General features: G+C 51.0%; 2 protein-coding genes across 2 annotated transcripts in view; both read right to left on the reverse strand.

Annotated features, from left to right (window-relative positions):
• LOC306917668 (myosin light chain 3, skeletal muscle isoform-like) overlaps positions 1–15,000 on the reverse strand; it is a 407,220-nt gene that overhangs the window by 296,867 nt on the left and 95,353 nt on the right. The window lies entirely within an intron of this gene.
• Positions 9,415–12,558, reverse strand: LOC306917114 (ubiquitin carboxyl-terminal hydrolase 38-like; the record flags this gene model as incomplete). The annotated part of the gene is made up of 2 exons (XM_079495247.1): positions 9,415–9,519; positions 9,637–12,558. The coding sequence occupies 2 exons, from the start codon at positions 12,556–12,558 to the stop codon at positions 9,415–9,417; spliced, it is 3,027 nt and encodes a 1,008-aa protein (XP_079351373.1).

The raw sequence follows: 15,000 nt of genomic DNA on the forward strand, positions 1-15,000 counted from the left end.
CAGAGAGAGAGAGAGACAGAGAGATAGAGAGAGAGAGTCTGACAGAGGGAAAGTGATGGCGGGGTGGTTCTTGGCCCAGATTCTTGTGTCTTGTGGTTCTTGGTCAGAGAGACGGACCCCCGAAAAGGTCACGGTGGGTTTCATAATCCTCCGGATGGTGCAGGTGATCCATCAGAGAGGATGAACCCACCCCACCCCCCCACCCCCACCCCCACCCATCAGAGAGGATGACCCACCCACCCCGCTCCACCCCCGCACCCCCACCTGCCCCGCTCACCTCACTACATGGGAATATCAACTGGAGGAAAAGAGTTCTGGAGTTTTAGTTTAACTCCTGCATTGCAGGTCCATTTGGTCACGACTCCAGTGTCCTCTCTCTTGAGTTAGACGCGACTCTGTGAAACGAGGAACAGATGAGGCTAACGTTGTACACTCGCTCTCAGAGATATGAATGGATGAGGTTAACGTTGTACACTCGCTCTCAGATATGAATGGATGAGGCTAACGTTGTACACTCGCTCTGAGATATGAATGGATGAGGTTAACGTTGTACACTCGCTCTCAGATATGAATGGATGAGGTTAACGTTGTACACTCGCTCTGATATATGAATGGATGAGGTTAACGTTGTACACTCGCTCTCAGATATGAATGGATGAGGTTAACGTTGTACACTCGCTCTGAGATATGAATGGATGAGGTTAACGTTGTTCACTCGCTCTCAGAGATATGAATGGATGAGGTTAACGTTGTACACTCGCTCTCAGAGATATGAATGGATGAGGTTAACGTTGTACTCTCGCTCTCAGATATGAATGGATGAGGTTAACGTTGTACACTCGCTCTCAGATATGAATGGATGAGGTTAACGTTGTACACTCGCTCTCAGATATGAATGGATGAGGTTAACGTTGTACACTCGCTCTCAGATATGAATGGATGAGGTTAACATTGTTCACTCGCTCTCAGAGATATGAATGGATGAGGTTAACGTTGTACACTCGCTCTCAGAGATATGAATGGATGAGGTTAACGTTGTACACTCGCTCTCAGATATGAATGGATGAGGTTAACGTTGTACACTCGCTCTCAGATATGAATGGATGAGGTTAACGTTGTACACTCGCTCTCAGATATGAATGGATGAGGTTAACGTTGTACACTCGCTCTCAGATATGAATGGATGAGGTTAACGTTGTACACTCGCTCTCAGATATGAATGGATGAGGTTAACGTTGTACACTCGCTCTCAGATATGAATGGATGAGGTTAACGTTGTACACTCGCTCTCAGATATGAATGGATGAGGTTAACGTTGTACACTCGCTCTCAGATATGAATGGATGAGGTTAACGTTGTACACTCGCTCTCAGATATGAATGGATGAGGTTAACGTTGTACACTCGCTCTCAGATATGAATGGATGAGGTTAGCGTTGTTCACTCGCTCTCAGATATGAATGGATGAGGTTAACGTTGTACACTCGCTCTCAGATATGAATGGATGAGGTTAACGTTGTACACTCGCTCTCAGATATGAATGGATTAATTAAATGTGGTTATCAGGATTGTATCACTGACCCCCCCACACACACACCTTCAAATAACATGTCATTGGAGCTGCGATCTGCAACTGCAATGCTATTTTAAACAATCTATGATACAGTATATCTGAATGGTAGAGTATGTCAATACAATATATGAGCCATTCTACCCAATTGGTTCAAATTGCAGAAATATATATATATTCTTTTTCAGACCTTACAAATATCCTATGATCTATTTAATCACAATACATTTATTGAGATAGAACAAGTGTAATGCTTTATGGTGTCATCCACAGTTAACAGTTTGAAATGTACTTCAATCAATCAATCAATGATGTGTCCTCTCTTGCAGGTAGAGGCAGCCAGCTCTGAGGTCCCCTGTCCAATCTCCTCCCCTGGGCCCGCCTCGCAGGTACACACACACACACACACACACACACACACACACACACACACACACACACACACACACGCACCAGTAAGACGCCTGAGGGCGAGGTCGCGTGCACGCATCCGCCTCGTTGACGGGAGACTGCTGGGGAGCGCTGGCACTTTGGCATGGGGGCGGGGTCAGATCAACATTCTGTACTGGCCATGTATGGAGCGTGTCCTGAGTGTACAGGGTTTGATGAGGTCAGATCAACATATGGAATGTCAGAACAGCTCAGCTCCATATATGGAGATCTGAGGGTGGTGGCGGGGACATTCTCTTGAGTGTACAGGGTTTTATGAGGGTCCAGGTGGGGGCGGGCCTACATTTTCGGGCCTGTTGAGAACTCTAGTTTTCGCCGGCTGCCGGGCGCGGCTGCACAAATAACTTTGGGGCAGTTTGTCTAGAGTTTAAATGGACAGGTATCAGTCAACAGGCCCGTCTAGAGTTTAAATGGACAGGTATCAGTCAACAGGCCCGTCTAGAGTTTAAATGGACAGGTATCAGTCAACAGGCCCGTCTAGAGTTTAAATGGACAGGTATCAGTCAACATGCCCGTCTAGAGTTTAAATGGACAGGTATCAGTCAACAGGCCCGTCTAGAGTTTAAATGGACAGGTATCAGTCAACAGGCCCGTCTAGAGTTTAAATGGACAGGTATCAGTCAACAGGCCCGTCTAGAGTTTAAATGGACAGGTATCAGTCAACAGGCCCGTCTAGAGTTTAAATGGACAGGTATCAGTCAACAGGCCCGTCTAGAGTTTAAATGGACAGGTATCAGTCAACAGGCCCGTCTAGAGTTTAAATGGACAGGTATCAGTCAAAAGGGAGACATCGACGAGGATTTGGATGGAATGGGAAGGATCAACATATGGAATGTCAGAACAGGTTCTGACATATATCACCTGTACCACAACGATGATGACTATCAATACCAGTATGTCCAATACAAACATTATCATTAGATCATATAATAACGTCATCATCCACAATCAATTTACAATTTAGGCATTTATTAGACGCTCTTAATCCAGAGCGATTTACATTAAGCAAGAACAAAAAGCATGGCAATACATCACATACATACAAAATAGTTATCATGAAACATGCGTAAGCTAAACGTAACAGTGGAGTATCTATATAATGAAACTATACATACTATACATATATACTGTGAAGTGCTATGACTACATAAAATGCAATTCTAGTGCTGTCTACGTAACATGCTATAAGTCTGTATAAAATGCTATCTAAGTCTACATAAAGTTCTATCTAAGGGGCTATAGGGTAAGTGCTACGGGCCATGATGGAGTCTGAAGAGGTGGGTTTTCAGACTATGGCGGAAGATTGGGAGTGATGCTGCAGTTCTGACTGCAATGGGAAGTTCATTCCATAGTTTAGATTGGGAGTGAGTCTGTAGTTCTGACTGTAATGGGAAGTGCATTCCATAGTTTAGATTGGGAGTGAGTCTGTAGTTCTGACTGTAATGGGAAGTTCATTCCATAGTTTTAGATTGGGAGTGAGTCTGTAGTTCTGACTAATGGGAAGTTCATGCCATAGTTTAGATTGGGAGTGAGTCTGTAGTTCTGACTAATTGGAAGTTCATTCCATAGTTTAGATTGGGAGTGAGTCTGTAGTTCTGAGTGCGCGGGAGGGTTTGTAGGGTTCGATCATACTTGCAACATATGGGGGAGCCATACCTTTGGTTGCTTTGAATGCCAAGACTAACACTACCGTACTACCCTCATAATGTAATATTTCACTATGATATGCTGTATTTGTCTACCGAGCAATCTTCGTTCCTACTCTCACCTATGGTCATGAAGTGTTGGTCATGACCGAAAGAATAAGGTCGCGAATACAAATGGGTGGCTGGCATCTCCCTTAAAGATAGGGTGAGAAGTTCATCTCCCTTAGAGATAGGGTGAGAAGTTCATCTCCCTTAGAGATAGGGTGAGAAGTTCATCTCCCTTAGAGATAGGGTGAGAAGTTCACCTCCCTTAGAGCTAGGGTGAGAAGTTCAGTCACACGAGAGAGACTCGGAGTAGAACCGCTGCTCCTTCTCCTGGAATGGAGCCAGCTGAGGTGGTTCGGGCATCTGGTTAGGATGCCTCTCGGGCATCTTCCTAGGGAGGTCCTCGACGCACGTCCCACTGGGAGGAGACCCCGGGGCAGACCAAGGTGCAGTTGGAGGAAACACATCGACTCACTGGCCTTGGAACGTCTCGGAATCCCCCAGGAGGAAGTCACTAATGTTGCTCTAGAGAGGGAAGTCTGGAGCTCTCTGGTGGAGGTGTTGCCCCCGCAACCCGACTACGGATAAGCGGTTGAAGATGGATGGATGCTGTATTTGTCCAAAAGGATTCGCTTGAGCAATCTTTTGAATTGTGAGAAGATTCTAGTGTTTTACTTCCTCTGACAGGCCATTCCATGAGTACTTGAGTACTTCCAATTTCCAGTACAGTACTTCTACTCGGAGCCAAATATTGTACTTTTACTTCACTACAATTATTTAACAACTTTAGTTAATATTTAGTTTATAGATTTTTATTTTGTATTAGAAAACATACATTACCCACTTCAGCCCCTAGACCTGTATATCAGGGCTTTACAGCCACTTGAGAATATTATATATAATAATATATTTTTCAGACATTTTGAACAAGCAATATGAGTACATCTTTAATATGGGACTTCTACTTGTACATCCACATTGCAATATTGATACTTTGACTTAACCCATTCTGGGCGGGAACCCCTTTTGGTGTTTTAACTAAGCATTATGCTATACTTTAACTATTGAAAAATAGCAGATCTACAAGCTCGTAGCGGCGCCACCGAGTGGCGCGCTAAGAGCTTGTAGGTCTGCTATTTTTGAAAAATCGTGAAAATGCGGCACAAATCATTGAATATATCTTCTTTCAGAAGACTGTTTTTTTATTTCGACGTCAGGCCTTGAGTATTTTTTCCATCACTGATCAGCGGCCATGAATCACAGTGTAATTCAGGCATACGTCTTTATAGCAAGAGAAACACTTTTAGCACTCTGGCCTCGACTGCAGGTACAGCTCGTTCCATCCATCCATCTCCATCACCCGACTGCTTATCCGTAGTCGGGTCACAGGGGCAACAGCTCCACCAGAGAGCTCCAGACTTCCACTCTCCAGGGCAACATTAGTGACTTCCTCCTGGGGGATCCCGAGATGTTCCAATTGAGGCCAGTGTGGAGATGTAGGGCTCTTAACGTTTTCTGCCATGCCTTACACGCAAGCATTAACTATTATTCTGTGACTTGCACATTTAGGAGCTTCCTAAATATATTCCTGTATATTGCGGCCACTCTACCCACTATATATTATGCCGACACCGTTATTTGCGGGTGGAGGTGTGTCTGTATGCGTGTTGATGCGCTTTCCCTATATTTGCTATCCTATGTACACAGGTTTAGGACAACGGAATGCGTTGTCCTAACCCTAACCCTAACCCTCCTCAAACCACCCGTAATGCAAATTACGTTTGATAAAATAATGTGCTCCTGAGACCTGAGTTGGAGCTGCCTCGGCTTGACGCATGTTCCAGAACATTCACAGCTCAGAGGTCTCGTTCGGTCTTAATCCAGAACATTCACAGCTCAGAGGTCTCGTTCGGTCTCAATTCAGAACATTCACAGCTCAGAGGTCTCGTTCGGTCTCAATTCAGAACATTCACAGCTCAGAGGTCTCGTTCGGTCTCAATTCAGAACATTCACAGCTCAGAGGTCTCGTTCGGTCTCAATTCAGAACATTCACAGCTCAGAGGTCTCGTTCGGTCTCAATCCAGAACATTCACAGCTCAGAGGTCTCGTTCGGTCTCAATTCAGAACATTCACAGCTCAGAGGTCTCGTTCGGTCTCAATTCAGAACATTCACAGCTCATCCTACTGGACACATGATAGAGGAGGAGGAGCTATCCTACTGGACACACATGATAGAGGAGGCGGAGCTATCCTACTGGACACATGATAGAGGAGGCGGAGCTATCCTACTGGACACACATGATAGAGGAGGCGGAGCTATCCTACTGGACACATGATAGAGGAGGAGGAGCTATCCTACTGGACACATGATAGAGGAGGAGGAGCTATCCTACTGGACACACATGCAGTGATGTAAATAGGTTTTCAATGTAATGGGTCCCGGGATGCACAGGTGGTCATTCAAATGATTCCCAAAAAAAATCACACCTGTGTGAAGTGAGTGGTGCAACTCCGTGAGGGGGTTCGCGGGGGGGGGGGGGGGGAGTTCCAGACCCCCAGGAATGCGCCCAGGGGGCCAGGGGGCCGTGCCGCGTCCGAAACGGTTGAGAAATGACAGTTACCGTGTGGCGGTCCCTCTACTGTACCCTCTACTGTACTGTACTGTCACTGTAATGTATTGGCACCCCCCGAAAGCATCATATATACAGTTAATACGTGCGTGTGTGTTTGTGTGTGCGTTAGGTTGCGCACAGATGGTGTAAAACAACCATGCTATTTTTGTGCTCATACCCAGACACACACATAGCTCCGTAAAGGAGTGGTTGCACCACTCAAAAATAATAATAAAACATTTTTTATAAAAAAATATATATATAAAAATATCAAATAGGCCTATACAGTATATCTTTTTATGTAGGCTAGTAGTATTAGCAAGCACACCTCAGTAAGAAATACTAATAGTGGGCAACAGTGGATTTAACATAATATATAGCTTAATATACCAACCAAAAGTTGCAGTTGCAATTATTGTACTTAGCCAAAATGCAAATAGGTTTGCCATTGTGGATGTAAAATAATTTATTTGGAAAAGTGGAACTTAGAAGTCACTTGAGTCCCTGTCTACAGGGAAGAATGGCAGCTGCAAAAAAGACAGATTCACAAGCTCTCAACGCGCCGCTGACGCGACGCGTTGAGAACCTGCAGATGCGCCTGTCTCTGCAGCGCCGTTTACAACGTGTTGAGAGCTTGTAGATCAACGTGAACGAACCCTGACACCAGCGCTGCAAAAACAAACGCGCTGAGAACCCGCAGATGCGCCCATCTCTTCAGCGCCATTTGCAGCGCGTTGAGAGCTTGTAGATCTGTCTGTTTTTGCAGCGCTGGTGTCAGGATTCGTTCACGTTACAGGCGGACATGAAGTGAAGTTCAATCAGTGCTTTGAATCAGCAGCAGCAACAAGCTAATAGCCAACACCACCACCAGTCTGTTAGCATAGCTTGTTGCTAACGATTTGTCACTCCGTCTTTTTCTTTTCTCTCTTTTATTATTTTCCCCCCCGACTTCACGGGTCGCGCATTGGGTTGTGATGAGACCTGATGTTGCAGCCTGTGTGTGACCGAAAGAGTGCTAGACTTCCACGTAGAACAGTGTGTGACCGAAAGAGTGCTAGACTTCCACGTAGAACAGTGTGTGACCGAGAGAGTGCCATAGTCTTCAGTGCAGACAGGATAAAGTTGCGTCCACAGGATGCAAAGGCTGTTGGTTTATTGCGTCCCATAACTATAAAGTGCGTTTTGGGACGCAAAACGCACCCTATTTACATCACTGCACATGATAGAGGAGGAGGAGCTATCCTACTGGACACACATGATAGAGGAGGCGGAGCTATCCTACTGGACACATGATAGAGGAGGAGGAGCTATCCTACTGGACACATGATAGGAGGCGGAGCTATCCTACTGGACACATGATAAAGGAGGAGGAGCTATCCTACTGGACACATGATAGAGGAGGAGGAGCTATCCTACTGGACACACATGATAGAGGAGGCGGAGCTATCCTACTGGACACATGATAGAGGAGGAGGAGCTATCCTACTGGACACATGATAGAGGAGGTGGAGCTATCCTACTGGACACACATGATAGAGGAGGAGGAGCTATCCTACTGGACACATGATAGAGGAGGAGGAGCTATCCTACTGGACACACATGATAGAGGAGGCGGAGCTATCCTACTGGACACATGATAGAGGTGGAGCTATCCTACTGGACACACATGATAGAGGAGGAGGAGCTATCCTACTGAACACATGATAGAGGAGGAGGAGCTATCCTACTGGACACACATGATAGAGGAGGCGGAGCTATCCTACTGGACACAGGTGGAGCTATCCTACTGGACACACATGATAGAGGAGGAGGAGCTATCCTACTGGACACATGATAGAGGAGGAGGAGCTATCCTACTGGACACATGATAGAGGAGGTGGAGCTATCCTACTGGACACACATGATAGAGGAGGAGGAGCTATCCTACTGGACACATGATAGAGGAGGAGGAGCTATCCTACTGGACACATGATAGAGGAGCTATCCTACTGGACACATGATAGAGGAGGAGGAGCTATCCTACTGGACACATGATAGAGGAGGAGGAGCTATCCTACTGGACACATGATAGAGGAGGAGGAGCTATCCTACTGGACACATGATAGAGGAGGAGGAGCTATCCTACTGGACACATGATAGAGGAGGTGGAGCTATCCTACTGGACACACATGATAGAGGAGGAGGAGCTATCCTACTGGACACATGATAGAGGAGGAGGAGCTATCCTACTGGACACACATGATAGAGGAGGCGGAGCTATCCTACTGGACACATGATAGAGGAGGTGGAGCTATCCTACTGGACACACATGATAGAGGAGGAGGAGCCATCCTACTGGACACATGATAGAGGAGGAGGAGCTATCCTACTGGACACACATGATAGAGGAGGCGGAGCTATCCTACTGGACACATGATAGAGGAGGTGGAGCTATCCTACTGGACACACATGATAGAGGAGGAGGAGCTATCCTACTGGACACATGATAGAGGAGGAGGAGCTATCCTACTGGACACACATGATAGAGGAGGCGGAGCTATCCTACTGGACACATGATAGAGGAGGTGGAGCTATCCTACTGGACACACATGATAGAGGAGGAGGAGCTATCCTACTGGACACATGATAGAGGAGGAGGAGCTATCCTACTGGACACATGATAGAGGAGCTATCCTACTGGACACATGATAGAGGAGGAGGAGCTATCCTACTGGACACATGATAGAGGAGGAGGAGCTATCCTACTGGACACATGATAGAGGAGGAGGAGCTATCCTACTGGACTATAGGGTAAGGTAAGATTTACTGGGCTTAATGCGAAATGGATAATAGATCTCTTAAAGGCAATGGCATGTGGCACGGTGATTGGTTCAATCATTGTTACGCCCAAACCACACCTATGCACAATTTTACAGGGCCACGCCTCTTAACACAATGCTAAATCCCCAAATGACGGATAAAGTGTCTCTGACACAAGATAAAGGCCGTAATCCCCCTATCTGGTCCGTGGTCTGCCCGGGGGTCTCCTTCCAGTGGGACGACGGTGAACGGTGCTTTATGAGCGGAAGGAAGGCTGCGGATCTTTGTGACATTTATAGCTTGTTGTCCTTGCTAATGGCGTCCAGCAGGTCCTTCTGCAGCGGAGGCTCAGCGCTGCTCAGCGTCACTTCGTTTGTTGACCCTCCTCCGGTCGCGACCTGGCACCCGGGTGACGCCCCCTGGCGCCCGGGCGGAGCGCCCTGGTGCCCGGGCAACGCCCCCTTGTGCCCGGCCGGCGCCCCCTTGTGCCCGGGCGACGCCCCCTGGCGCCCGGCCGGCTCCCCCTGCCTCCAGTAGAGCAGCACGTACGCCGTGTCTTTAGGGAAGCGCTCGGTGACGTTCTGCACCAGCCGGAAGTTCGTGAACGTCACCCGACTGTCGTTGAACAGCAGCCAATCCCTGCCGGGCTCCTCCTGGGCGCCGCCGCGGTCCCCCGTCTGTTTGGGCGAGCAGGCGGAGAGGCCCGCCCCCTGGCCGTTCTCCGACTCCAGGTCAAAGTTGTTGCGACCGTCCGTCGGGCGTTGCGCTCCGTCCGCCTCGCTGACGTTCCGGCCGTACGAGTAGTAGTGGCCGCTCTCGGACGACATCCCAGAATGCATCGCCACGGAATTGAGGACGTAGGGCACGGAATGGACCGTCGCCCCGCCTCCTCCCCCTCCTCCTCCTCCACTCGTGAGCTCTGCTATCCCTATGCATTCTTCAGCCACGTTCTCCTCTTCTTCCTCAGCCTTCCATGAAGGTTTGGGCTTCTCTGCTGGGATCTCCCCCTGCAGAGGAGGCGAGGAGGAGGAGGAGGAAGGCATGATTCCGCCGCTGTACACGGGCAGCCTCAACAGCGGCGGGACGGCCACGTTGTCCAGGATCTTGCGGCTCATGGCGCGGTAGGAGAAGCGCACCAGGGTGAGGATGAGGTACTCGGGCGCCGCCACCACCCTCATGGCCTTCTCGGCCCGCTGCAGCGAGCCGCACTGCTCGCACAGGTAGGCGTTCTCCGCCTCCAGCATCTCCGGAGCCAGGAAGTAGTTGACCATGTCGGCGACGGAGAGAGGCGGTCTGTTGTTATCGGTCGCCGGGGCAGAATGGACGCCGTCGGCGGGCGATTTTGCCGCCGGATCTTGTTCAGGGGCCTCGCTGCCACCGCTGATGGCGCCGTGACAAAGCCCCTTCTTGGGCTCTTCTGAGGGCCCTTCGGGCCGAGGGCCGCCTCGGGAGGGGCAGAAGGCCAGCGACAGGTCGGTGAAGGGTTCGTTCTTCTCGGAGACGCTGTTGCACTGCATACAGCGGATGCTCGTGCTCAGTCTTCCACGAAACATCGTCTCGATCAACGTCCTCCCGTCGTCAGCCGCAGGTTTGGTTTCTACCGGGTTGGAGCGAATCCCTGGGTCTTTGGAGCGAGTCCCTGGGTCTTTGCCCATAGCGTCGCTGCAGGAGATGGCATCTCGCCCGGCCGGTTCCAGGCCCCGCTGGGTTTTCTCCTCTTCGTGTAACCTGTCTAGGAGAAAGCGAAGGTACTCCGAGCAGTCCTGCTGGGAGCCCACGTTGAACCAAGGAGGTCGGGATGCTTCGACAAAGCTCCTGGGAGCGTACGCTGCCCTCTGCGTGTGTGCAAGGAAGGCAAAGAGTAGCTGGAGTTTTGTCATGAGTATATCTGTGCCGTTTAGACGCAGCGACAACACCCGCCTCCTGAACTCGGTGGCCATGAAGAGAGTCTGGATGATGCTGTTCATGTAGCAGGTGTTCCCCAGGTTCACCAGGCCCGTTCTGCCGGTCTCTGACCTCCCGGCCGGCCTCGGCGGCAGGCCGGGAGCGAGCGAGTTGGATCGGGAGGTCCAGGCAGGTTGTTGGTTTAGAAGCAGCTTGATCCTCTCCTCGCTGGGCTTGGGGAGATCCTTGATGGTCTCCTCTATGCGCTCGTAGAGTTCAGGGAACCCAGAGTACTGGTACATCATACAGTGCAGCAGCTCGGTGAGCTGCAGGAGAAAGGTCCTACTGGTGGGAAGGCCGTCCGTCCTACCAGTGGGAAGGCCGTCCGTCCTACCGGTGGGAAGGCCGTCCGTCCTACCGGTGGGAAGGTCGTCCGTCCTCAGAGCCCGAACCAAAGGGACCACACGCGGGACGACGGAATGGAAGGCCTCGGGAGAGTGGCGGAAACTCAGCAGCATGTGGGAGAGCACGGCCAGCGCCCCCCGCCTCACCACGGGGTACGCCAGACGGTCGAACACCAGCCCCACCTTGAACAGGGTCACGTCGACCAGGATCTTGAACTTGCGCGCCGCCGCCAGTCCTTTCAGCAGAGCCACGACCCAGGTGTCGACATGCTGGCCCAGAGGCCAGGACAGCCAGTCCACCATGCGGCACAGCGCCCGGGCGAAGCCGGCGTCCGCGACCGTCCGGTCCGCGGTGAGGCTGTCGACGAGCACCGCCGTCATCTGCGGCGGGACGCGCTGCGCCAGGCTGGCCAGGGCGATGGACGGCTCATCGTCCACGTCGGAGGAGATGACGGCGAACACCTCCCGCAGGGTGGGCAGCAGGGTGTCCGTCTGGGCCCTCCAGATGTTTTGCAGCAGCGCGCCCACCGCGCTCACCTGACCTACGTACTCCTCTAGCTCCTCGCGGCGGCCGGCGGGGCAGCGGAAGCGGCCGATGGTCCTCACCAGCTGCTGGCAGAACACGACGGCCGCCTCGCCCTCGGGCACGCACGGCGCAAAGTCCGACAGCACGGCGCAGAGGCGGGCGCAGAACGCGGGCCCGGGTCGCTCGCACGCCATCCTCAACGCCTCCGTCCGGACCACGGCGAAGACGGCCCAGAGGGGCGCGGCCGAGGAGGGGCAGCCGGCGGCCAGCAGACGCAGGCCGCGGTGGATGAAGGCCAGGATGGCCGGGTCCAAGCGGTCCAAGAGGTCGCCGTAGCCCTGCTGCAGAAGGCCCAGGAGGAAGTCCTCGGTGAAGAAACGCTCAAAGCGAGGCCGGTGGCGGCGGGCGTACGCCTCGAGGACTCGCACGCCCACCGTCCTCTGGAAGGAGGATGCGTCGTCTGCTTCGCCCTGTAAGATGAAACGGGCGCTGAGAGCGAAGAGCGCCTGGCACTGCTCCTCGGTCACTTCCTTCTCCGCTGCCTCCACCACCTTCTTCACGAGGGCCGTCTTCAGGCGGGCCGGAAGGCTGGAGCACATCAGGCCCTCCAGGATCTTGTCCATATTGAGGGGGGGGGGGTCCCAAACCGTGTTCAACGTAACCTACTGACATGACAATACCCGACCGTGTTGTCGAGTGTTGAGTCCGTAGTAGAGCTGAGCATAGTTTGAATGTTGTCTTATATCAATATTGGCATGGGTGGGGGGAGGGGGGTGTGTCACAGAACATGTGACAAAACAATGTCGCAAAAGAGACATCCGAAGCGGCCTGGAATTTAAATGTGAGGCTGAGCCGTTGATTTGTCAGATGAGCCTCACAGTCGGTAAGTTAAAACCCAGTAAAAAATATATAAAAAATAACAATAAAGAAAGGCTGGAACTTGACTATAGCGATTTATGGCATTTAGTCATCTATGACGTCAGCACCATCGCATCAGCTATCTCCATATAAGGAGGGAGGTTTCAGCCCAGTCCAACCTCCAGTGAGTACATTATGACCTATGACCTCCAGTGAGTACATTATGACCTATGACCTCCAGTGAGTACATTATGACCTATGACCTCTAGTGAGTACATTATGAAGTTGTGAAAAGAAAAACAATCTTCACTGTAAAGAAGGCTTTCACATCGCTGTAAGAGATACAGATACAACCTAGAGTTAGGGTGTCTCACAGGATGCCTGGGACTCCATATAATGACATATTCAACCCTGATGAACTGACTCCATGCTGGAACATGGAACTAACTGACTCCATGCTGGAACATGGAACTAACTGACTCCATGCTGGAACATGGAACTAACTGACTCCATGCTGGAACATGGAGCTAACTGACTGACCCAAAGCAGTGAAAACAACGCATGCAGGAACTCCACTCCTTTGGCCTGCTGGCCCAAAGCAGTGAAAACAACGCATGGAGGAACTCCTTTGGCCTGCTGGCCCAAAGCAGTGAAAACAACGCATGGAGGAACTCCACTCCTTTGGCCTGCTGGCCCAAAGCAGTGAAAACAACGCATGGAGGAACTCCTTTGGCCTGCTGGCCCAAAGCAGTGAAAACAACGTATGGAGGAACTCCACTCCTTTGGCCTGCTGGCCCAAAGCAGTGAAAACAACGCATGGAGGAACTCCACTCCTTTGGCCTGCTGGCCCAAAGCAGTGAAAACAACGTATGGAGGAACTCCACTCCTTTGGCCTGCTGGCCCAAAGCAGTGAAAACAACGCATGTAGGAACTCCACTCCTTTGGCCTGCTGGCCCAAAGCAGTGAAAACAACGCATGGAGGAACTCCACTCCTTTGGCCTGCTGGCCCAAAGCAGTGAAAACAACGCATGGAGGAACTCCACTCCTTTGGCCTGCTGGCCCAAAGCAGTGAAAACAACGCATGGAGGAACTCCACTCCTTTGGCCTGCTGGCCCAAAGCAGTGAAAACAACGCATGTAGGAACTCCTTTGGCCTGCTGGCCCAAAGCAGTGAAAACAACGTATGGAGGAACTCCACTCCTTTGGCCTGCTGGCCCAAAGCAGTGAAAACAACGCATGGAGGAACTCCTTTGGCCTGCTGGCCCAAATCAGTGAAAACAACGCATGGAGGAACTCCACTCCTTTGGCCTGCTGGCCCAAAGCAGTGAAAACAACGCATGGAGGAACTCCACTCCTTTGGCCTGCTGGCCCAAAGCAGTGAAAACAACGCATGGAGGAACTCCTTTGGCCTGCTGGCCCAAAGCAGTGAAAACAACGCATGCAGGAACTCCACTCCTTTGGCCTGCTGGCCCAAAGCAGTGAAAACAACGCATGGAGGAACTCCTTTGGCCTGCTGGCCCAAAGCAGTGAAAACAACGCATGGAGGAACTCCTTTGGCCTGCTGGCCCAAAGCAGTGAAAACAACGCATGGAGGAACTCCACTCCTTTGGCCTGCTGGCCCAAAGCAGTGAAAACAACGCATGGATGAACTCCTTTGACCTGCTGGCCCAAAGCAGTGAAAACAACGCATGGAGGAACTCCACTCCTTTGGCCTGCTGGCCCAAAGCAGTGAAAACAACGCATGGAGGAACTCCACTCCTTTGGCCTGCTGGCCCAAAGCAGTGAAAACAACGCATGGAGGAACTCCACTCCTTTGGCCTGCTGGCCCAAAGCAGTGAAAACAACGCATGGAGGAACTCCACTCCTTTGGCCTGCTGGCCCAAAGCAGTGAAAACAACGCATGGAGGAACTCCTTTGGCCTGCTGGCCCAAAGCAGTGAAAACAACGCATGGAGGAACTCCACTCCTTTGGCCTGCTGGCCCAAAGCAGTGAAAACAATGCATGGAGGAACTCCTTTGGCCTGCTGGCCCAAAGCAGTGAAAACAACGCATGGAGGAACTCCACTCCTTTGGCCTGCTGGCCCAAAGCAGTGAAAACAACGCATGGAGGAACTCCACTCCTTTGGCCTGCTAGCCCAAAGCAGTGTGCTGCTGACCTGCCCAGAGTTTCATGAGACATCAACTCAATCTGTTTGTCTCATTAAGGCTT

Source organism: Electrona antarctica (assembly GCF_951216825.1).
Source record: "Electrona antarctica genome assembly, chromosome: 24".
NCBI lineage: Eukaryota > Metazoa > Chordata > Actinopteri > Myctophiformes > Myctophidae > Electrona > Electrona antarctica.